Source organism: Plutella xylostella, chromosome 2, assembly GCF_932276165.1.
Source record: "Plutella xylostella chromosome 2, ilPluXylo3.1, whole genome shotgun sequence".
Classification (NCBI taxonomy): Eukaryota; Metazoa; Arthropoda; class Insecta; order Lepidoptera; family Plutellidae; genus Plutella; species Plutella xylostella.
The window spans coordinates 458,015-481,121 of record NC_063982.1 but is presented as its reverse complement, the minus strand read 5'-3'; the positions used below and the strand labels follow the sequence as shown (position 1 = coordinate 481,121).

The following is a 23,107-nucleotide window of genomic DNA, read 5'->3' as shown; positions in this document are numbered from 1 at the left end:
ACTTTTTTATGTACACGAATTCTGTACCTGTTGTAGGTTGGCTGGTAGAAAATGCTTTTAGCGTTAAGTCCACCTTTTGTACACTCATATGTCATGTTTGCGCAATATTGTACTTATTAAATAAACTCTCAAAAGTCGTAGAACAAGAGTTGTCAGAATGGCCCCCCTTTTTGGCTCTGTTACTTTTGCAACACAGTAAACCACTACCGCACGAGTAGTGTAAGAATAATTTACTACAGTTTAATAGTACTTGATATTTCACACATGTACAATAAAATTAGATTTGAATGCGATCCGGTCGATCACAAAACTAGATTCTAGAAACAACAATTTTTCAAGAGTTTTTTTCATTAATTTTCGTACTTAGTATTTTTTTTCATCTAAGAACCTACGTTTAGAAAATGTAGCAATTTATTCGGGTATTTAAGACCAACAAATGCAGGTTTAATCGTTGCAGCTTTTTTTCTACTCATAACATATGATCCCATGTTAACATTATGACATGGATTTATTTACAAGTTATGTAACAGAGTTCATCCTTAAAGTACAAGTTGATTGCATAGATTTAAAGATAAACATGTTTTGAGTTAATTTTACAGGCGTCTATTGTTAATTTATATATTTATGTTCGTTTTATGTGAACCTTTCATGACAAAATATAAATTAAGTAGATGCAATATTTATTTACTTTCTTTTGGTGTTTTCTAGTTGGTACTTTTGTTTTTTAGTTACTTACGCGATAACCTTGTTGCTACAGTCGAAATTATTATATTTTTTTATAGAAGATATTACAATTACAATGATATTATAATACATAGGCGGATGAAAATGGACCATATTGACCATACGGTCAGCTGCTTAAGTCGTTATACACTTCTGTACCTTGTCAAACTGACGAACCGTCAATATTTCAATGAATGGATAGGCAGTTTCAGATTGACAAGGTACTAAAGTGTATAGCTACTTATGCAGCTGACTGTACATTTTTCACTGGTTCACATATTATTTATTTTTCTCGATGTTTCTAGAAAGTCGTTTTCACTTGTTACCGCAGAAGGATTGATTAAAACCTTTGCTCTGGGAATATTCCTTTATTATCTTCAAGAAGTCCCACATTAGGTTTAGGTTTTACATGCTATTTCTTTCTGTCCCGTTCTCTTATCTCCTAGATCGTGGTAAGTCAGTAAACAGTTCACTTGATTTCAACACGGTGCCTTAATCAATTGAGTAAAAAAATCGCAGTACAACGTTCTGAGTCTTTCTAGAACATAATTTAGTCGGTGATCAGCGTTTTTAAAAGTATCGAATTCATTTGTTTCAGTCAAGTCGATTTACTTTAGTCACCGAATTATTATTCATCCATTTTCCATCTTCTCAGTCTTTCTCAGTCGTTCTGGATTCTTCTAGCCATTCTTGGTTCTTCTAGGAAAGTATATTCCACATGCAAACGGCTTTAAGAAAATGTCACAATATTTCATACCATCAGGCATTTTCTGCGTCCTCCTCGGTAGTTCTTTATCGTTCTAGAACAAAACCGTATTCCTACCACATTTACACGGCTTATTAAAAAGTCCAAGAAATTCACAACTACAGCCAATCAGCCATCTTCTGTGTCCTTTTCTGTACTTCTTTTTCATTCTACCACGGTGCAAGTTTCACATTTACACCCCATTTGTCAAAAAGTCACATAACCTCACACCATCACCCATCTTCTGTGTCCTTCTCGGTACTTCTTTATCCTTCTAGAACGTACCACATCAGTATCCACAGCCCATCTACACGGCTTTACCAAAAAAGTCACAATACCTCACACCTAAAGCCGTCTTCTCTATCGTTCTCCGTCGTTCTAGATAATTCTAGATAGTTCTAGAACGCGCAGCACAGGCGCAAGTTTCACATTTAAACCCCATTTAATTAACAGTCACAATACCTCACACCTAAAGCCGTCTTCTCTATCGTTCTCCTTCGTTCTGGAACGTTCTAGATAATTCTATATAGTTCTAGAACGCGCAGCAGCGGCGCAGGTTTCACATGATGTTGCAGCAGCGGCAGTAGCGGGGGCGCGCGCCCGCCGCCGCCGCCGGGGGCGTCACGGGGGCGAAGTACGCGTGGACTTTGATATTGGGGAGGTGGTTCTGGGGACAAGAATGTTTATTTAAATATTAGCAATTGTTGGGGCCATAGGCATAGGGTCAAGGAACTTCGTGGGTACACACACAAACAGCTGACAGACAGGTACACAGATGCTTGTAACTCCTTCCCACCTTCCCTATCCTAATGGAAACTGCAGGTAGATGAACACTAGCTGTCATCTGCCACCTCAACGACTGACCCTCGTCCACTTCTACCACCGCCGCGATACGAGTCGGTCGACGCACCTTACGCTCCCGTCACTCAATCCGCGATAGAAGCACAATCCGCCGCGTACTACAACACACGTAGCTCTACGCCGCGCACCGGTACATCAGCACATCAACCTGGAGAAGACCGGGTGGAAAATCGAAGAGGTCAAACGCATTTGATCAGCCGGACAACCGTTCCTGCCAGGTCAGTTTCTTTCCTTTAAACTTCCCCCTTGCTCCTCCATTTCATGGTCCTTCGAGCCGGATTCCCTATTTTCAGTCCATCCCGGTTTATTTACAACCATCTGTCTAAACTTCACAACTGAAACTGAAGTCTTCAGTCAGCTGTTTGTGCGTGTCATCGTTACGTCACGTTGTTCTGTTCTCTTGGTGTCTATGGTCAATCGGCATAAATCGGTTAGTCGAGTTCCCATCACTAGTACCCAACCGTATTCTGAGAATTAGGTTCACAGACCAACTTTCGTTTTACTTTTGACACGTAACTTTTAAATATCTTTTATCTGGGACTGTTTTTAGGTTATTTTATTAGACGAAAATAACAATAATCATCAATAATGAGCAAATCAGGAAGCAAACTTGTTAGGGGTTCCTCAGCCGACCCCACCAAAGTGTGTATGGCCCAGCTGGAGGCTGCAGAGCAGTACCTAGCTGGGATCTACAAGCTAGCTTGTAGTTTGCAGGGAAAGTCGGACCCAGCTAGCGTTTCAATGTTCAGAGTCCGTTTTGAGGACTTAAAAGAGATGCGTGACCTATATCGGGACGCCTACACGAGCCTGAAGGGTCTGTCGGTTGAGGAGTCCGCGCTGGAACAGGCTGACCATAATTATATAAAATTCTGCGAGATGGTCTATTCCGTGAAAGTGATAGCAGAGGGATTTTTATCGACTAGCAGCGGTACTCGGGTGGAGCCGAGATCAACTCAATTTCAACTGGCCAAAATAAATCTACCGAGTTTCTCGGGTGTCTACACCGAGTGGCCCAACTTCATAGGGTTGTTCGATAGCCTCATCCACAACAATGAGGGTCTATCCAATGTTCAGAAAATGCATTACTTGGTCGGCGCATTGGATAGGGAACCTCTCGCCTTAGTTAAGCACCTGCAGTTGTCCGACGGAAACTATAGTATTGCTTATCAGCTTCTCAAGGAGCGCTATGAAAATAAGAGGCTTATAGCTGATAAGCACCTAGAAGCCATACTGTCCACATCATTGGGACAGGGTTCAGCAGTCAACCTCCGCAAATTTGTTAATGTTATTAAGGAGAACAGTATGGCTCTCGGTGCTTTAGGCTTTGATGTGAAGTCTTGGAGCTTCTTATTACTCCACATCATCCTTAGGAAACTTACCCAAGACCTTAGAAGTAGGTTTGAGCTTAGCCTCGATGGTTCTTCTAGCACCATACCCACATTCTCCTGCTTGCTTGCCTTCTTGGAGAACCAGCTTAGGGTGTTGGAGGCTGTTGGTGGCTCCAGGGGTTCAAGCAACCAGGGGACTCCGGGGACTTCACAAACCAGAACAAGTCTTGCCGCTATGGACATTTCATGTGTGCTCTGTAGGGGTAGCCATTGTATTTATAACTGCGACACATTCAACGCCATGACACCTAGCCAACGTAAGGAGGTAGTCACACAGCAGCGCCTATGTTACAATTGTCTGCGCTCTCACTCTGCAAATAGATGCACATCAAAAAGTAGGTGCTCAGTGTGCAATGGTCGCCACCATACCAAATTGCATCTTGCACCATCATCTTCATCTTCAACGTCTCCATCACAGTCATCATCATCATCACCTCCGATAGCTTCCACATCATCATCATCTATGGTAGTGCCCTCTGAAAGTCTACCCGCAGTGTCTGGGCACTCGGCTGCATCCCTCAACTCGACGGTCTCTGACGGTAGGGTGCAGAGCACCATGCTGCTGGGAACAGCGATGGTCGGAGTACTTGACTGTAATGGTCACGTACATATAGTGAGAGCCTTGTTGGACAGCGGATCTCAGGTATCAATTGTTACGGAGAATTTGGCCCAGAAGCTGCGGCTTCCCCGCAGTTCATCTGGCAGTTTGTATGGTTTGGGAGGTTCATCTGCTCAGCGGACCAATGGCAGCATTGAGATCCGAGTGACATCCCGTCATGATCGGTCAGCTCCTGGGTTGGTAACCACAGCTGTAGTTTTAAAGCGCATCACGGGTAATCTCCCTACTGCTTCTGTATCTCCACGTGTCATGGAGCGGTGCCAACATCTTATGCTTGCAGATGACAGGCTGTCCACCCCGGGTCCCATCGATGTCCTCATAGGCGTGGACCTGTATAGTCAGGTGTTCAAGGGCGGTTCTTACCAGTTGGGTGAAGGGTTTCCCACAGCGCATGAATCTGTGTTTGGGTGGATTTTGATGGGGCAAGCGCCAGTCAACTCTCAAGTGTGTAGTCTCATGTCTCTGTCTTGCACGACCGACGAGCTGAACTCTACCTTGTCCAAGTTCTGGGAGGTAGAGGAGGTTCCAGCCACCGCCGTGCAAGAGAGAGTCCAGAGAACATTCTTTGTGAAAGGCATTTTGTGGAGACACACACTCGGGACGAGACGGGACGGTTTATTGTGCGACTTCCCTTCAAATCCACCCACATGCCTCTGGGCGATACCCGTACATACGCCTTGAAAAGATTCTTTAACTTAGAGCGCAAACTACAGAGAGACGCCAGGCTTCACCAGCTCTACAGCGCATTCATGGCCGACTACCTTGAAACTGGCCATATGCGGCCTGTGTCCACGCCTAGCTGTAACGAAAGGTACTACATACCTCATCACGGGGTTCTCAAGGAGAGCAGCAGCACCACCAAACTTAGGGCGGTCTTCGATGCGTCTCATCCCAGCTCCACCGGTGTCTCGCTGAATCAAATTTTGATGCCTGGTCCCAAGCTGCAACAGCACATTTCGGACGTCATATTGCGCTTTCGCACGTACGCAGTCGTGTTCACTTGCGACATAAAGCAGATGTACCGGAATGTGCGCATGCACGACGACGATTGTCGGTACCAGACCATCTTTTGGCGCGAGTCACCGGACCAGCCCCTCCGGGAGTTTGAGCTGACAACCGTCACCTATGGCGTATCCAGCTCGGCTTATCAAGCGATCCGCGTCTTGCACGAGTTAGCCAACATCAACGAGGTCAAGTGTCCAGAGGTTGCCCGTATCCTTCGGGAAGACACCTTCGTTGATGATGTGGTCAGTGGTTGCGGATCCATTGAGGAAGCGAAGCTGTTGCAACAGCAGGTGGTCGATGTGTTGTCACAAGGGGGTTTCACTGTTCGGAAGTGGGCCAGTAACCGTGATGAGGTCCTCCACGGCTATCCTAGCGATCACTTGGAGTGTCCCTTTCGATTCGAGGAATCAGGGGACAACATTTTCAAGATCTTGGGGATCGAATGGAATTCGGACTCGGACAGCTTCGTCTACCATGTTTCACCTTTCGGAAGATGCAGAAGTAAGCGGGAGATTATGTCGAATGTTGCTCGTATCTACGATCCCTGTGGTTACCTAACTCCTGTGACCTTCAAGGCCAAGGCCTTCTTACAAGGTCTTTGGTCACACAATTTAGGTTGGGATGAACCTCTGCCCGAAGAACTCACCACTGAGTGGGCTTCCTTCGCAGAGGGCTTCGTCAATTTACGGCTGCCCCGGATTACAAGATTTGTATCGTCTGATCAACCTCAAACCCGTGAGTTGATGGGTTTCAGCGATGCCTCGGAATCTGGGTACTCAGCCGTACTCTATTTACGCGTGCTAGACGCGTCAGGTGAGGCGACGGTGCATCTTCTCATGGGCAAGTCCCGTGTGGCACCCATCAAGCAGAAGATGACCATACCGCGCCTCGAGTTATCAGGAGCCTTCCTATTGGCTCGCATGATGCATCATGTTTTAACGGTGTTGCAGAGTAAGATGATCGTCGACCACTCAATTGCGTGGTGTGACTCCAGCATCGCTTTGGCCTGGATTCACACTCCACCGCATAAGTTAGGGGTCTTTGAAGGAAATCGGGTCTCCCAGATTCAGGGTCTCGTTCCTTCAACTGAGTGGCGACACGTTCCATCAGCGCTCAACCCTGCTGATTGCGCCAGTAGAGGTCTTCGACCCGACGAAATTGTCGGGCATGATTTATGGTGGTCCCCGTCTTGGTTACGGGACGACCCTTCCACTTGGCCGGAGAACGTTGCGGTGAACTCGTCCAGTGCCCAAGTGCATACTGGAACCATTGCGAGCGAGGAAGAGGTAGTAGCTGTAGACCCTTCTTTCATTGTCGGTCGCTACAGCTCTCTATCAAGAACCAAGCGAACAATGGCTTGGGTTTTGCGATTCATCCGCAATGTTCGAAGTCGCAATCATCCGACCAAACATGACCCGTTGGTCGTACCGGAACCATTGACGGTTTCGGAGCTTGATGGTGCCTTGCTGAGAATGATTAGGTTGGTGCAGATGACTTCCTTCTCTGAGGAGATCACAGCTCTGCGCGAGAAGAAACCCCTCAAGCGACTGACTCAGCTCAGTCCATTTTTGGATTCAGAGGGTCTTCTTCGTGTAGGTGGACGTCTTCGGCACTCCGGCTTGCCATTCTCTGCAAAGCATCCCATCCTTTTGCCTTCGAAGCATTGTCTGACCGATCTGATTGTCGACTACCACCACGTCACTCACATGCACGCCGGACCTGCATGCTTGATTTCGGTGCTGAGCCAAAGGTTCTGGATCCCTTCAGCGCGTCGTGTGGTTCGACACCGAATACATATGTGTCACCGGTGTCACCGCCTGAAGGCTAGACCTTTGCAGCCGCTCATGGGTGACTTACCTCCCAACCGTGTAGGCCAAATTCGTCCCTTCCTGAAGGTCGGCATTGATTTCGCGGGGCCTTTCCTAGTAAAGGCCTCCACTTTGCGAAATGCGAAGTCCCACAAGGCATATCTGTGTGTCTTCGTTTGCTTCGCCACTAAGGCGATGCATTTAGAGGTCACCACAGATCTCACTACCGAGGCGTTCTTGGCAGCATTCCATCGGTTTGTGTCGCGAAGGGGATTGGCGTCGGATGTCCATTCCGATTGTGGGAAGAACTTTCAGGGGGCTAGGCGTCATCTATCGGAGGTAGAAACCTTCTTGCGGAGCAAGCAGAGTGACATAGACGCTGCTCTGGTTGGTCAGGGTGTCAGGTGGCACATGAATCCACCGTATAGTCCGCACATGGGGGGGTTATGGGAGTCCGCAGTGAAGTCCGCGAAGCAGCTGCTGAAACGAACCATCGGGGATAGGATTCTCACTTTGGAGGAGCTGATGACCGTGTTCTGTCGGGTAGAGGCGGTGCTTAACTCGAGGCCGTTGTGTGCTCTGTCGAATGACCCAAATGATTTGGAGGCGCTCACCCCCGGGCACTTTTTGATCGGTCAACCGTTGGTGGCGCCACCCGAGCCCTGCTTCGAGGATATCCCAATGCCACGCTTGAAGCGATGGCAGCTTGTGCAGCAGATTGCTCAGCACGTGTGGCGCAGGTGGCAGCTGGAGTACTTGCACACTCTGCAGCAGCGTGGCAAGTGGACCAAAGATCTCCCCAACCTTCAGTTGGGAGACTTGGTTTTGATTAAGGAGGACCACTTGCCACCTCTACAATGGCGCAAGGGGCGAGTGCTCGAGCTGCACCCTGGACCCGACGGGGTCGTGCGGGTTGTCAAACTCAAGACGGGCTCTGGCACATGCCTGCGTTCGATGGCTAAGCTGTGTCGACTTCCCACTTTGCAGGATTAGGCTGGCTTGTGGATCCCACCCCAGCCGCCCTGTTAGGTTTACTAGGTAGGTAATTTAGTTTTATAACTTTTAGGTAGGTATTACTTTTTTTTTTGTTTTTTTTTTTCATGCGGAATATCACCTCGGAAAATCATCTTTCTTATATGTTTTTTTTTTTTAAATTTTGTTTTTACTTTCTCGTTAAAGAGCCTAGACGCTCTTTGGGGGGCGGTTTATGTTGGGGCCATAGGCATAGGGTCAAGGAACTTCGTGGGTACACACACAAACAGCTGACAGACAGGTACACAGATGCTTGTAACTCCTTCCCACCTTCCCTATCCTAATGGAAACTGCAGGTAGATGAACACTAGCTGTCATCTGCCACCTCAACGACTGACCCTCGTCCACTTCTACCACCGCCGCGATACGAGTCGGTCGACGCACCTTACGCTCCCGTCACTCAATCCGCGATAGAAGCACAATCCGCCGCGTACTACAACACACGTAGCTCTACGCCGCGCACCGGTACATCAGCACATCAACCTGGAGAAGACCGGGTGGAAAATCGAAGAGGTCAAACGCATTTGATCAGCCGGACAACCGTTCCTGCCAGGTCAGTTTCTTTCCTTTAAACTTCCCCCTTGCTCCTCCAGCAATAGTAAATAAACAAGTAGGCTTTAAAAAAGTATATTAAAGCTAAGGAAAATACAGTACAGGAGCTGAAATATCATATTCTCTTTTTAGCGTGTCGGTGGCCAAACACTAAAACTGAACTTCATCATAACATAACCCATCAAGTCTCCACTGCTGGGGCACGGGTCTCCTTCCAATGACGGAAAAGTTAAGGCCTAGTCCACCACGCTGGCCTAGTGCGGGTTGGTGGACGTTTTAACTTGAGTTTGTATAATAAGTTATAGTTGATAGTTCATCTCAATGTTCCTGCATTCATAAAAACACGATCCCCCTTATTCATAGAAAAGTTATAGGACGTTTAGCTGAACTGAACGTTCGATTGAACTGTTTTGTCCCTCTCTGTCAAAGAACAAATTGTTCAATAGCTAAAAGGTCCTATAACTTTTCTATGAATAAGGGGTCTTTTATCTTAGGATCAGGTCATCACCACCTCTTAAAATGCCTTCTTGGTCAAATCCCGTTATTGTATCTTAGTACCAGTACCCAACTCACCCTAAGTTTCCGTATAGCGTTCCTAGTGACGAGCTGACAGTCGTACAGCTCGATCAGGGTCAGCTTCTGACACGACGCCAGGTGTTCCAGCGCAGCGTCTGAGACTAGGGGACAGTTGTCTAGACCTGCGGGTGGACGGGGGGTTAGATTGAAGGGTAGGTGTACTTTGTTTTCAACTGGGACTTTATATTTTTACTAAATTATTATTTTTTATAACGTAATAGTATGATGATCTGTAAAAGGACAACTTTCTACTGATATAATAAATATTATAAGGGCTGATGTTTCAATAGTCAGATAAAAGTTATCTGATCATTATAAGACAGTGCTCAGCTGGTGTTTACACTTGTCAATTACCATATTCTACAGCATTTTTTTCACTTGTCCCAAAAGGTAAACAAACAATCATAGGATGACTTGTACAGTGCATTTAAACATTATGTAAATCCATTGTAGTAGCAATGGATTACAAAATACAGCCGGGCATTGGCTTAATACAGCGTCAAGGCGATCACAAACACTTACACACGTGGAGGGTTACTCTATAGTAACGAAAAATGAAAACCGAGAGCTGTCACGCAATCGGCACGTTTAATACAACCAGACAGAGTCGTGGCTCGTGCAGCAGCGCTCCGAAACTTCGTTTTTCGTCATATAGAGTGACTCCCACTGGTCCAAGATTCCTCAAGAGGTCTCGTGACACTGACAAACGTATAACATCACTCACCCAGCACAGTGAGGTGCTCGGCGGCGCACGGCGACATTGAGAGCTGCTTGATGCCGAAGTCTGTGATCAGCTCACAGTGCGATAGGGTCTGTGGACGAACGGAATTTATTTATTTGTTATGCATGTAGCCTATGTTTTAATCCAGGGTGTCAACTGACTCCATACCAAATTTCATTACAATCGGTTTAGCTGTTTTGACGTGAAGAAATAACAAACAGACACACTCACAAACTTTCTCATTTATAATATTAAGTAGGATAGGGTAAACGACAACCAGACACAAGTGATCACAACACGAATGTTTGCCCTGGGCGGGATTCGAACCCCAAGCGGCCCCAAGCCTCTGTCTGAAGATGACAATGTACTCACCAATTTCTCCAGCCTAGGACAGCCCATGGCAAGATGTGTCAAGGTTGAATCCGTGATGAGGACACACTCTTCGAGGTCCATGCGCTCCAGCATGCGGCAACTCTGTAACAAACGTGACAGTGTTATATAGGGTGTTGAAAAAACTCCAGTGTTATACAGGGTGGTGAAAAATATACATACAGTATGGGTAAAATGCGAGTTGAAAACTCCGTTCGAGTAGTGGCAAGTAAAGGTGAATTAAAATTGTATGGCGCAGGAGAGACGCCACCTAGCGGTAAGCAGCTGCACTATCTCCGCGCCATATAAAATTGAGAAGATTGTCACTACTCGTGTTTATTTAGTTTTTGTTATTCAATTGTCTTTTTCCGTGTGTTTCTTGAGCCCCATCCATACGCTTGCTGTTTGTCACAAACACGGCAAACAGCAAACAAAGTCACAAACACCAACCACAATCACCGAACACAAACAGCCATCCACATGCTCGGCGAACGCTCATAACATTCCGAACCGGCAAACAAGGCGGACGACGAGCTATTACTTTCGGGTTGACATATTTTTATTATATAAATTAAAGCAAGAGAAAGAAAAAAGGAAAATAAGAAGAAAGCAAAGACGATGGTGTAATAATGGTGGCGATAATAATAATAAAAATAAAAAAACTGACTTCTTCTTTTTAATTATTATTTTATTTTATAGTTTTTACTTTATTTGCAATAATTTTTAATCAAAAGTAAGATGCAAATGATACCAAAAAGTCCTACTAATCAATACGAATCATTCAAGCCTAAACACGAGGTAGTTGCTATATACTGTTGAGGAGTTCCCTTGACTGCCTTCCGTTTCCATCATCAGATCAGCGCAAGGTCACCATCATATTTTTTTGTTACAAGAACTATATTTATGTTTTTAATTTCATTAGAATCGGTTAATATGTGTCCAAAATGGAAATTCATACCCTGTTTTTACCCCTTTACCCATTTTCCTTATGGGTGAAATAAAAATCTGAAAAAAAATGGGACCACCTGGGAGCTCAACCCAATACAAAAAAAAAAAGAATTTTCAAAATCGGTTCATAAACGGCGGAGTAATCGGTGAACATACATAAAAAAAAATGCGCGTCAACGAAAAAGTGTAGCAAGTTGATACGTCCGCCTCCTCCAAGCTCAGCGCGCATACTGATCGCTGCCAGACGTGTGGATACGTAGAAAACTGTTTGCCGAACATCCTTTGATCTGGCAAGAAAAACCGACACCGATGCCGAACACTGGCGAACACAAACACAAACAGGCAAACAACGACAAACACCCATCCACACGTCAGTGTTTGCTGTTTGCTGTTTGCTGTTTGCCATTGTTCGCCGAGCGTGTGGATGGGGTATTGGGTCTTGTCATCCGAAATCTTGAATTTTCTATTTTAGAATGTTGCTCACCCGGCATCAGTCAACTGGTCGCACCCGGCCAGGCAGAGGCGGCGGGGAGTAACGCAGTAGTACCGTAATAAGGTTATAGATGGCGCTTTTTCAACTTAGTGCGCTGAAAAATCCGCTAGATGGCGTTGTTTAACTTTAGTACGCAAAAATACCGCTAGATGGCATTGATTTACTTTTATGTTTTTGTTGCTTTATTCAAGTATTTTTTCCTGTTTTTCCTTACCCTGGCTAACGCCTGAAAGCCCGCATCAGTCAGCTGGTCGCACCCGGCTAACTCTAAGGTCACCAGTTGGGGACATCTGGCGGCGAGTGACGACAGGCAGTTGTCCGTAAGACGCGCGCAGCCGGACAGGCAGAGGCGGCGCGTGGACGGGCCGAGGCGGGAGATCGAGTCGTCTGTTAGGTTCTGTGGGGAGAGGTTGAAATTTTTACAAACATATATACTAGTTAGATGGTAATAGAATTAAGAAAACTCTACCAATCATGACTTTCTTCCTTAATTAAGTATACATACAGAAAAATAAATACATTGGCTACCCCAGCGTCACGGGCCACTTCAATTTTATTATTTTTTATATGAAAATTACTTTAGAATAGAATAGAATACTCTTTATTTTGCACCGTTAAAGACAACATTACAATTCACAACTTATATATAAAAAAGTACAAAAAAGGCGGCCTTATTTCTTAAAGCAATCTCTACCAGACAACCTTTGGATGGAAGAGACAATTTTAACATAATTAATGGAAGTAAAGGTGCAAGGTATACTACTTAGACAGTACATACTATAGACTATATAAATAAATAAAACAACACACTCCTAACTAATATTATAAATGCGAAAGTAACTGTGTCTGTCTGTCTGTCTGTCTGTCTGTTACTCTTTCACGCCAAAACTACTGAACGGATTTGAATGAAATTTGGTATACATATGGTCTAGACCCTGGGAAAGAACATAGGCTACTTTTTATCCCGGAATTCCCACGGGAAAAGTTTTTAAGGAGAAGCGAAGCGCGCGGGAACAGCTATATAAAATATATGTACTTTACTTGAGATTGTTTTTCTGTATCGGTAAAATATTACCTATTCGATTCGTCTATCTCTAAATTCGAATTTGCGCTGGGGTGGCACACATATCTCTTTTGGTGACTGTACAAATAAAGAATATTTTATACAAAGCACGGTCGCTAAGCACAGCGAAAAACGGTTTTACATTTTGTCTCTGCCTCACACTCGGTACGGTACGATACACAGTAACCTTGCTGCGAGCGGCATGGATTGCGATTAGTTGTAGATGCAAAGGTCAACGACCCGATTTTCTCTGTGCTTGCTGACCGGGGTTTATCTATGTACGTTGTACTCACATCGCAGCCCTGCACGTTGAGCACGGCGAGGTCGGGGCAGTAGGTGGCGAGGCACGACACCGCGCGGTCGTTCACGTTCTTACAACCTGCGGGATAAATTACACAATCAATGGGGAGAAAAACTAAAAGCTAATTACAGATGGTGCCTAAAGCGACTGTGCCTGATTCCCCAGTTACAATTAATTAGATGTGATGTAATTGGTCAGAGCCAAAAAGGCACACTCGATAGTACTGCCAAAGTGTCACTTGGTTCTCTTCCCCATTTAAAATAATATAGTAGAAAGAAAAAGTACAGGATAGATACTATTAACTTGAACAATTTTGATATTTTTTTATGATTTATTATGATGTGTCAGCAGTGGGGACGTTTATTATGATGTGATGGCGAATTTGTGGTCAAAATGGTTACAGAAATACTGACAGCCTCTCAAAATAAGGTATGTCAAAATCTTTTTTCTGAGGATTGATATATTTTCACTCACAAACCACTAACCTTTACATATAAAGCTCTTCAGCTTAGGGCAGTTCCGGGCGAGCGCCTCCACGCCGTTCTCCGTCAGCGACTGACACCACGACACGTTCACGTGCGTCAGCAGCTGACAAACGAAACAACGAGTAGATAAGTCAAAACCGCGTTGAAATCGGTTAAGCTGAACGCGAGATACCCTTTATATCACCAAAACATAGAAATACAAAAAAGTTAACTTAAAAAGAAACACAGTACAAAAAGGCGACCTTGTTACTCATAGAAATCTCTACCAGACTCTCTACAGTCAGATCATAAATAATAGTTTAGTGAGAACCGCATCCAAATCGGTTCAGCCGAACGATGGATATTTCGGGTGGAAATGTATACATGGTCGAAGATCGCATCAAAATCTGAGCAGTGTATTTTGGACAAAAAGTTGCGTATGTTTAGGTCAAAATATTACTCTTATTTAGAGTAAGGCCCCATTGGTTGTCGCTGCCATAATGATTTTATTATGACCATTCCTTTGCGACATAGCGATGCAACGCAACACACCAATGGAGCCTCATCCTTATGGAATTTAGAAAAGTCTGTGACATTTATTTTCAACAACAGAGGCGTTATAAGTTTTAACAGTCAAAGTACTTACAGGACATCCATCAGAGAGCGCTTTCAGTGATATGTCTGTGATACTCGGACACGAGTCCAGGTTTATCCTGGAAAATACATAAAATCATAAGTGGTAAATATTACACAAAGGACATAATAGGGTGCATGAAAGTGGCCTTCAAGGGTTACGTTACGTATCAAGTGTCGCCATATCACGAATTTTTTGGACACCTTATCGATAGGATTTTTCGTGAGACGGCCACTGTCACTGTCACTGCCTAGTAGAACTCTCGTGGAAAGTGTTTTTATAAAATATGTAACTATATTTAATTATATTGTAGCCACTACAGGTTCTGAGTAAGAAAAGATTAATTACATTAATACAAAAGTGAATGGAGAATCATGTGATCATAACTTCATCTTGTAAAGCCGTGACATAAGTATTCTTAAATAGACTAACCTTTGCAGCTTATTGCACCTCCTCCCGAGCGCCTGGCAGGTCTGGTCTGTGATCTTCTTGCACTTGTTCAGATTTAGATCTTCTATGTTTGGACATAACTGCAACAAAATTTACCGTATTTATCATAATGTTCCAACTTTCTACAGTGGATCGTTATCGAGGAAAGATCATATTATTATAATCTAAGTAATCTAACCAAAGTTAAAAACCCCCGACATTCAACAAAAGTCAGATTACTTTTGAACGGCTAAGCCAATTTTGATAAAATATTATGACTAAGAACACTTGGTATAACATTTGCTATGAAAACGAATCGAAAATTGTTCACCTTTTGGGAGCTACGCTACCACAGGCAGATACAGAGACAGGTCAAACTTATCACACCCCTCTTTATCATTGGGGGTAAAAATAGGCCAAAGTAGCGTGGGACACCATTCATTCCGCTGAAAGTGCCTTTAAATCACACACATTGCATGTTTCATTGATAATGGCTGATCAATGTGTGATATTATTATTATCTTTCGTATATTTATATCTCCTAATCCCCTACAAAATACAATGAACTCCCAAAATAGTGTATGCTTCTTATCGCATTGTGCGACACCTGCCCAAGCATATCGTTAAATTCGCACTCCCTCCCATCGACTCCGTGGCGCAACGGTAGCGCGTCTGACTCCAGATCAGAAGGTTGCGTGTTCAAATCACGTCGGGGTCAAAATTTCCTTTTTGTTTTTTTAATTTCACTTTTGTTTTATTGGCCCACTCCAAGGAGTTTCATTTCAAGTAGACTACTGAAGATGTTATAAATACCTGAGCTAGTGTTTTCATGGATCCATCGCCTATACTTTCGCACCCTCTTAGTGATAACTGCCGAAGGAACCCGCCGCATCGCTGTGAGATGTTTTCTATTACTGGACCCTGGAATAAACATTAAGTACATCTTAATGACCAATTTAATTAGATACCAACAAGAACAAAAAATACAAGTAATACTGTTACGATTTTACGCTTACGATAAAAGCTATTACAACAGACAGATATTTAGCACTATCTAACAGTTAGACATTAGCTAAACCTGGTTTAAACGTTTGCGGAAATAAATTAAATACCTTACATGAAACTGAAAATTTCAATGATAGTTTAGTATAGTTTACCTACCTACACATTACAGATTTTGTCTGCTCAAAATTTGCGACACAGAGAAATAAAACACTACGTTATGTGCGAGTCCTGATAATATTTGAGCCCAATAGGAGCGTTTTTTTTAATGATTATTAATGGAATTCACCTCTACATCAGTCTGAAATTTGAACAGGTCTATCCTCTGCCAGTTGGACCCATCCAGGGCCAGGATATTCCATAGTTTTGAAACCTGAAAATAAGATTGTTATAGGATAATTTGTTAGATGAGCAGGGTAAACTTTCTCTAGTTAATAGTGGAACCCACAAACCAGCAAGCATAGGTTTGTGACACCCTATAGCTTGCTGGGACTCTGGACAGAGTGTAGTGGTGCTGTTTGGAAAAGGCCTGGTGCCGCCAAAAAGGCACCAGGTCACCATATTTTGTTGTTGTTGCAAGCTAAGGAAGTGTTTTGACCTTGGGGACATGTACAAAGGTTCCATTCGAGAGAGGCAGGTGCAGGTACTTACACCGCCACAGAGAATAGAATAGAAATGAATGGATGATAAAGATAGCAAATATTGACCCACTGACAACAACCTGATAATACAACAAAGCAGACAGAATAAAAACAATTGCCATCAAAAAGGCACCAGCTCAGCATCTGCTGTATACAACGCCATACCTGTGCGCAGCGACAGAGCGAGACCACATCCAGGTAGGAGAGGATCCGCAGCAGCAGCTCCTTCGGCAGCTTCTTGTTGATGTGGCTCTCGTCGTCGCTCGAGAACCGGGATATCTGTTGATCAATGAATATTTCAAATATACAAAAGGAGAAAAGAAAGATATCGCCTGTTCCTAATACACAGGCTCACCCTGGGCAGTCATATTTTAATATTCATATTATACTATTGGTTATTATACAAAGGCCACAAAGGTTATTTAAAAAAATCTACCATTTTAAGATTTCACTATGTACAGAGTACCCTACATTTTATGCAAAGCACTCAGCAAAAGCTAGCATTTGACGGAGCAAACTAACAAATTGAAACAATTCAATATCGAGAAGCAAATTAGGTCATCATAACATTTGAACCATTACTTATTTAAAATCATTCCTACATTCCTAAGAACTCAATCAAAGAAGTCTTTATTTTGTTAAATATACAAGGTAATTGCTAAGTTAATGTATTCCTGTAAATGGGTGATAGAGGAAGGCATTTCCAGTAGATTGAACTCTATAATGCCTTCATCATCAACATCTGTTATCATCTGTTACAGAGGATAACAGATGTATCATCTTTTAATAACTATTTTCTAAGTTCCCTAACTCTATAGGAAGTGTGTGCAAACATAACATTGGTCGTTTATCTACCGTCTGAGGAGGTAACCGATAACAACCTGATAAACCCCTCTTATCTTATAAACATTAACTTGTATAACTACTTTTGTTTATAAACATGTTAAGTAAATAACTATAAGTTTCTGGTTTAATTTTGGTACTGGCCACTGGATGAGGAAGTAAGTGGAAGTCAGGGGCTAGTGGAGGACATCTGAGGATTTCTTGAGGAAATGTATGCCCAACAATATATTGATAACAGATGATTAGTACTATATTTGCTTTTAGAATATTAATGTGATTTTATTACCTACTTAAGTTTGTGTAACTAAGAAAACTACCTAAGTTTTAAGCACCTACCTAATAGTTTACAATAGAAATAAAAAGGCAGACAAATTAACTCAGTATTCTAGTGAGGTAATGAATATTTTAAACTCATTTATTTTTAGGTGACTTCCCAAACTCAACAGGTCACCTTAGTTAACTCAAAATTCACACACCAACCTATATAACGGTCGTAATGTCGTATAACGCAGGGTTCAGTGCCCGACCGGGGTCAATACACTGAGGTAGACAAAACAAAGGAAATAAAAGGTGAAAAACTCGAGCACTACCGAAAATTAAGTGATTAAAAACCCAAAAATAAAACTTACAAACAAACCAGAAGCGCGTGTTTGGTTGAAAAAAATAATAACAGAGAGATAAAAGTTTAAAAATAGATCGATTATTTTGTTTACCATTGTTTTGATTTCGTAACTTTTAGAAAGATTTTTATATTAGTTTCCTTGTTTATCTGCGTTCTAACTAAATGCCATAACGGGAGAACAAAGGAACTTGTTTGCACGGCGCCCAGCGAGGCGATGTCAGCTGTTTCTGCTCAAAATGAAAACACAAAACATTGAAATGCGTCTGATCGATAGAAGTTACCTCAAACTTAGTCCTCCCGGAGTACGACATCGCGGGGTATGGGGTAACCTTCGCCACTATGCACGCTTTCCTAAACACACCGGCACTAAATTATTAATACACAGACGTGAGGAAACTCGCAACAAAACTAATGTGGATGAATTTTTCGTACGACTTTTCCAACGACGATCTTTCTTCGCAATTTCAAGGTGCGTTTTGAACACGGTATAACCGTATTTGAAGTTTGTTGTTGCGTTGCATTAGTATAATTTTTTAGTACTTTTGTAAATATTGTAAAATTTAATCATTTTTCTTACGATAAAGTCATAACATTTTCATTACTTTTTATAATTCTATATTTTATAAAAGCTACAAACATTATAGTTTTTACAAAACTGTAAACCATGGTTTCTGAATGATTTTTATTTGACAGAAGGTCCGTTCCCTTCTATTGGTTGATGATAGCCGCGAAATTTGAACAAAGGTGACTTTGATTTCCTGGATTTCCTTTCCATGAACGAATACTCAAAATGATTCAAAAAGCAATCGAGCCATTTTAAAAATAACTACAAAACTTTCTCACTTCTTCATGAAGCTTTAGCTCGAAATGAAAAAATAGTATAATAATTTTATACCTACAATGGAGCAAATAAAATATTGAACTTTATTTATGTTTTTTTTATTAAAATTCAAAATCTTTGAACATTTAATTCATTCATTAATTTATTGGAATTTCCAGAGTGATAATATTATATACATATTTCAGACAAATATTCATTTCATAATATATTTATTGTTTTCCAGAGATCTTCTCCATTGTGCTTTGTAGGTTACCTGGAAAAAGAAAACATTAATAGTTAGGTTAGGTTAAAGGCTAAAAACGTTCCTCCCATTTTCTAGCATTCCCAACCTTCTGTCCTACCAAGCTTATGATGGCGCTATTTGAGAGATAAATGGGGACAATGATTGACTGATGATGATGGTGTTTAAATATACTATTTAAGCAAAATTTTAACAGTGCCGGTGATAAGTGCAATAAGTGCATGTAGTACCTGTCATACTAAACAACTTTCGTGAATTTCCAAAAGTACAACCTTTTGGCTTACTATACCATTGTTACAACACCCTGTATACCAAAGCTACAGTGAAGCTACTAACTAAGCTCCTCATCCAGCCCCCGGCACCCTCTCGCGTGTGTGACCAGGGCCGCCCGTAGCGCCGCATTCTCTCGGGACAGCCGCCGGTTCTCCTGTCTCAGCTGCTCGTTCTCTTGGGCTTGGGCCGCCATTGTGTGCTTTAGGCGCTCCCTGGAAATGGAACAGAATACGTGAATTATTTGTTGGTTGTCAAGATTATGAGTCTACCAACCACCATTTCACAAAGCTTCGGTCAGTATTGTACTTTTAGGGCAGTATTTTGAATAGTCAGATACCTAAATTGACAAAAATGAATTCAATAACATATATATTTTTAAATGTTATTTTACTGGTCAGTCAATAGTATATCGGATAACGTGATAGCACAGTGGATCATTGTGCTTTATGGGCACGGACTGGCACATATCACACTTCAAATATTAGAACAAAACCTTATGATCGGTCGTCGGCAGATAATCTAGCTAGTAGTTAGACTTGTTAGTTATAACTAACTATATTGTATGTATTTTGATTACATCGGTACCTATATCTCCTTGAGGCTGCACTTCGGCTCTCCAGGCAGTGTTTGGCAAACGTAGACTTATCTTCACTTGTGTCCTTATGTCTTACTACTTTTCCTACATTTTTACCATCATCTTCACCTAATTTACTTTGTGTATTTTCATTTTTATTATTATTTACTTTAACAAATTCTGGTATTGTTTTAACTTTAATATTATTGTTATCTTCTGGTTTTCTTTTCACAGTCTTTTTATAATTCTGTTCTGGTTTTGTGGTTTTTTTAAATGTCTCCATGGGTATGGGTATTTTCTGAAGAGTATTTGTTATTAGTATTTGTGTTGGATTGACTAGGGTCACTGGATAGAGCGTCCCTGGTAATATATTGGATATTATACGAGTATTATCCAATGTTGGTATTTTAGGAGCTACTTTTTCACTTAAAGCCTTCTTTAACTTCTCTTTGGTTTCATCAAGAATTGGAGGTTTAACATCTTCATCAGGTATGTCTTCAACGGCTTTCATTCTAATATACTGTTGATTAGGCAGTTTGATAATTACTTCATAATCGTCCTCTTTTTCTTTTTTGATCTTCCTAAATTCATTTTTGGCTTTTATAACATCGTTTAACTTGACGCCTCTTTTTGCCGCAACCTTTTTCTCTTCATCAGACTTTTTGATGGCATTTTCGAAGTTTCGTTTGAATACTTTTCTTATAGGCATTTCTTTATCTGTTTCTACATCTATAACTTCATGTGGGCACGGATGTTCACTTGTAAGACTATCAACAACAAAATCTATGGACTTCTGGCTCATTATCGGTGGCATTTTATCTGGCACTTGTAGTTTATTCGTATCAGTCAGCAGAACATCTTTCGTAATAACATTGTCTTTTATGACTGAATCTGTATAAGAAACTACTGAATTAGGTATATTGTGTTTCAGTGTTTCAACGTTCGTTTGATTGCCTGTTATTATTTCTACATTGCTGTGTATTTTGATGATATTGTTAGTATAAGATACAGTTTCGTTGACTATATCTCTGTTGCCGTCAAATTCTTCATGTTTGGTTATGGACACATCATCTGTAGTGGTGATTTTGTCTAGAATATCGTGTTTTCCCACTATCCTGCTGATAGTTGTGACTTCGTTTCTTAGTTTGGATATAGTTGTTGTTTCATACTCCTTGATTGCGCCAGACTCATCACTGGATGACCTGAAATGTAAAACCATTGCAATTAATTAAAGAATTTTCTAATCAAGACAAGAAATCAGAATGCTGTACCTATACCATTACACATACGGCAAAGCAAAAGCTAACATCACAATGAAACCTGTCCTCAAGCTAAGATTGGACTATTTAGGCCATACTTCTAGTCTATTGCGGATTGGTGGGATCACAAATGTAGGTTTTTCTAAGAATAACCTAGTTGGATATGCATAAAGGCTTCATAAGAGATTTAGATGCAGGGAGCAACACTTTCAAAAACAATAGAAATTAAGAAAGTAAAATTTTTTTGTTCATTGTAAAATGAAATCATCAAATTAAATACCCCCTATTAAAATCTCAACTTAAATCTACAAAGACTAGAACCCAGAATAGAATAGAGCCCAGTACCTGCTAATAGTGATATTCCTCTGGTTGTTGCTGGTGTACAGCGCGGCGTCTCCGTCTCCGAGCAGCGGGAACACCATCTGTGGGGTGTGCAGCTCCTCCGAGGCAGCTGCGGGGTCCAGCGAGAGGAGGCCCGACCTGGCGGGGAGGGGGAGTTAGGAGTTGTTGTTACATATTTCATGCTTATGCATTTTACGAATGTAATATTATGTAGTAAAGAGTAGAGTAAAGTTTGCCTAATTAGGGGAAGTCAGATGTATTCAAAAATGGTACTATCATAGTTTTGTTACAAAAAGGTAAATGGATACAAGATGGTTTACTCATAAAAAGGCATAACATATTATAGTGAGGCAACCAGAAGTTATCAATATCATCATCAGCTCATAATCATACTCTGCTGGACAAATGACTTTCCCAAAGAGCACCATAAGCCTTTGTCCTTAGTCTTCTTTATCTAAGCACTAGCACTGCCTTCTAAGGTAAGTACTGTTTAAGTACTAAGCCTTGCACCTCAACTCCTATAAATTATGTTAAAATTATATCTTTCATCCAAAGGTTGCCTAGTAGAGATTGCTTTAAGCAATAAGGCCGCCTTTTTGTACTATTTTATTTATAAGTTGTATTTTTGTAATATTTTCTTAAATGTTGCAAAATAGAGTATTCTATTCTAAGTTAAACATGAATTACTTAGTCTCCATGGCCCTCTTGAAGCCCTCATCGAAGGGGTTGACATTCTGCAGTTCCTGGAACAGCCCCACCTCCTCGCAGTTGCGGATGAAGCGCGTCGGCGTTGGGGTCTGGTCTGCTGGAGGAATGTGGGGAGTTTGATTGTATTTTCCGACTCTAGTTATTAGATTTTCCATTGTGAATCAAGTGGGGTTATAAAACCCAGTGCTGCCTATCGGGCTGTTAGTTGAATGAAATCGAGTATACTAGAGCATAATTCTTTTAAACCTATGTGATTCACTAATGATGCAATATATTATTGCTCTATTAAACAAAAAAAAATTAGCTTAAGAATAAAAAATCTTTAAGTACAGTAGTTTCAGAGCCTATTCAATACGAAACAAGCAATAATGTCTCTCTGTAATATGAGTGTAGATTAGTCATCATCAGCCCATGTTCATAGAAGACAAAGATTTCCATAATAATTATTTACCAACAAAAGCAGCCTTCTGCTCAGCACCAAGCTGCAGCACCATGTCATGCTTCTTGGTGTGGACGTGAAGGTGGTCTTCATTAGTGAACGCCATCCCGCAGTCCACTATGGAGCAGGCAAACGGCTTCTGTGGTTCCATTGTATGTTCTCACCAGTTGAGCCGGGATGTGTGGTGTTTTGTTTATTGAACAAACTCTAGGATTTGTCTTTGACTCCTGCAGTGTGATTGCACTTGGTGTTTAGGGGATAGGTTTACTGAGGGGTTACATATTCAGTCTGGTAAATAATGGGATAAGTAGATAGAAAACTTGGATTTTGTTGAACTTGTTATTTAAAAAAATTAAGAGTTCTTTTGATATTGTTTCAAATGTTTTAACATTTATATCACTATCAAGATTATTGACTTTACCGTAAGTTAACTTAGTTAATTTTCATTTATTTTACCCAAAATTACTCTGATGCCTATTTTGTGGCTATTTATTTTGATATTTTTTTGTTTTTTTTGTCATTATTTGATGTTTGACTTGACTTTTTTTTTCTTTTTTTTACTTTTTGACTGAAATATACTCTGTGGAAAAT

General features: G+C 41.6%; 2 protein-coding genes and 1 non-coding gene across 4 annotated transcripts; 1 reads left to right on the top strand and 2 right to left on the bottom strand.

Annotated features, from left to right (window-relative positions):
• Positions 1–214: 214 nt before the first annotated feature.
• Positions 215–18,319, bottom strand: LOC105390394 (F-box/LRR-repeat protein 2). The gene is made up of 13 exons (XM_048626893.1): positions 18,121–18,319; positions 16,540–16,653; positions 16,023–16,106; positions 15,545–15,652; positions 14,735–14,832; positions 14,315–14,381; positions 13,690–13,792; positions 13,197–13,282; positions 12,055–12,237; positions 10,403–10,504; positions 10,034–10,121; positions 9,307–9,431; positions 215–2,135 (listed from the first exon to the last, which is right to left on the bottom strand). The coding sequence occupies exons 1-13, from the start codon at positions 18,148–18,150 to the stop codon at positions 2,028–2,030; spliced, it is 1,296 nt and encodes a 431-aa protein (XP_048482850.1). The 5' UTR covers positions 18,151–18,319; the 3' UTR covers positions 215–2,027.
• Positions 15,378–15,449, top strand: Trnaw-cca. Its single transcript has one exon. It is a non-coding gene; the product is annotated as a tRNA-Trp (tRNA).
• Positions 18,320–18,848: 529 nt separating the features above from the next.
• LOC105390395 lies at positions 18,849–23,059 on the bottom strand. 2 transcript variants are annotated; one of them, XM_011561695.3, is made up of 6 exons: positions 22,529–23,059; positions 22,057–22,174; positions 21,373–21,507; positions 19,780–20,970; positions 19,258–19,406; positions 18,849–18,933 (listed from the first exon to the last, which is right to left on the bottom strand). In XM_011561695.3, exons 1-6 carry the CDS (start codon positions 22,665–22,667, stop codon positions 18,890–18,892), a joined length of 1,776 nt encoding a protein of 591 aa, XP_011559997.3. In that variant the 5' UTR covers positions 22,668–23,059; the 3' UTR covers positions 18,849–18,889. The 2 variants fall into 2 exon arrangements, with proteins under 2 accessions (XP_011559997.3, XP_011559998.3); XM_011561696.3 differs by having other exon boundaries at positions 22,057–22,171.
• Positions 23,060–23,107: the final 48 nt, after the last annotated feature.

What these genes read in the sequence shown, in the direction of transcription:
- LOC105390395 (XM_011561695.3), bottom strand. Translation starts at nt 22,667, where the DNA reads ATGGAACCACAGAAGCCGTTTGCCTGCTCCATAGTGGACTGCGGGATG. An exon ending in GCAGCCTCAAGGAGATATAG is followed by an intron (nt 19,407 to 19,779) that starts GTACCGATGTAA and finishes TTCCATTTCCAG; the next exon opens with GGAGCGCCTAAAGCACACAA. An exon ending in GGGGCTGGATGAGGAGCTTA is followed by an intron (nt 18,934 to 19,257) that starts GTTAGTAGCTTC and finishes TTCTTTTTCCAG; the next exon opens with GTAACCTACAAAGCACAATG.
- LOC105390394 (XM_048626893.1), bottom strand. Translation starts at nt 18,150, where the DNA reads ATGTCGTACTCCGGGAGGACTAAGTTTGAG. An exon ending in CGCTCTGTCGCTGCGCACAG is followed by an intron (nt 16,107 to 16,539) that starts GTATGGCGTTGT and finishes TCTTATTTTCAG; the next exon opens with GTTTCAAAACTATGGAATAT. An exon ending in GCTTTCAGGCGTTAGCCAGG is followed by an intron (nt 10,505 to 12,054) that starts GTAAGGAAAAAC and finishes CGTTTGTTACAG; the next exon opens with AGTTGCCGCATGCTGGAGCG.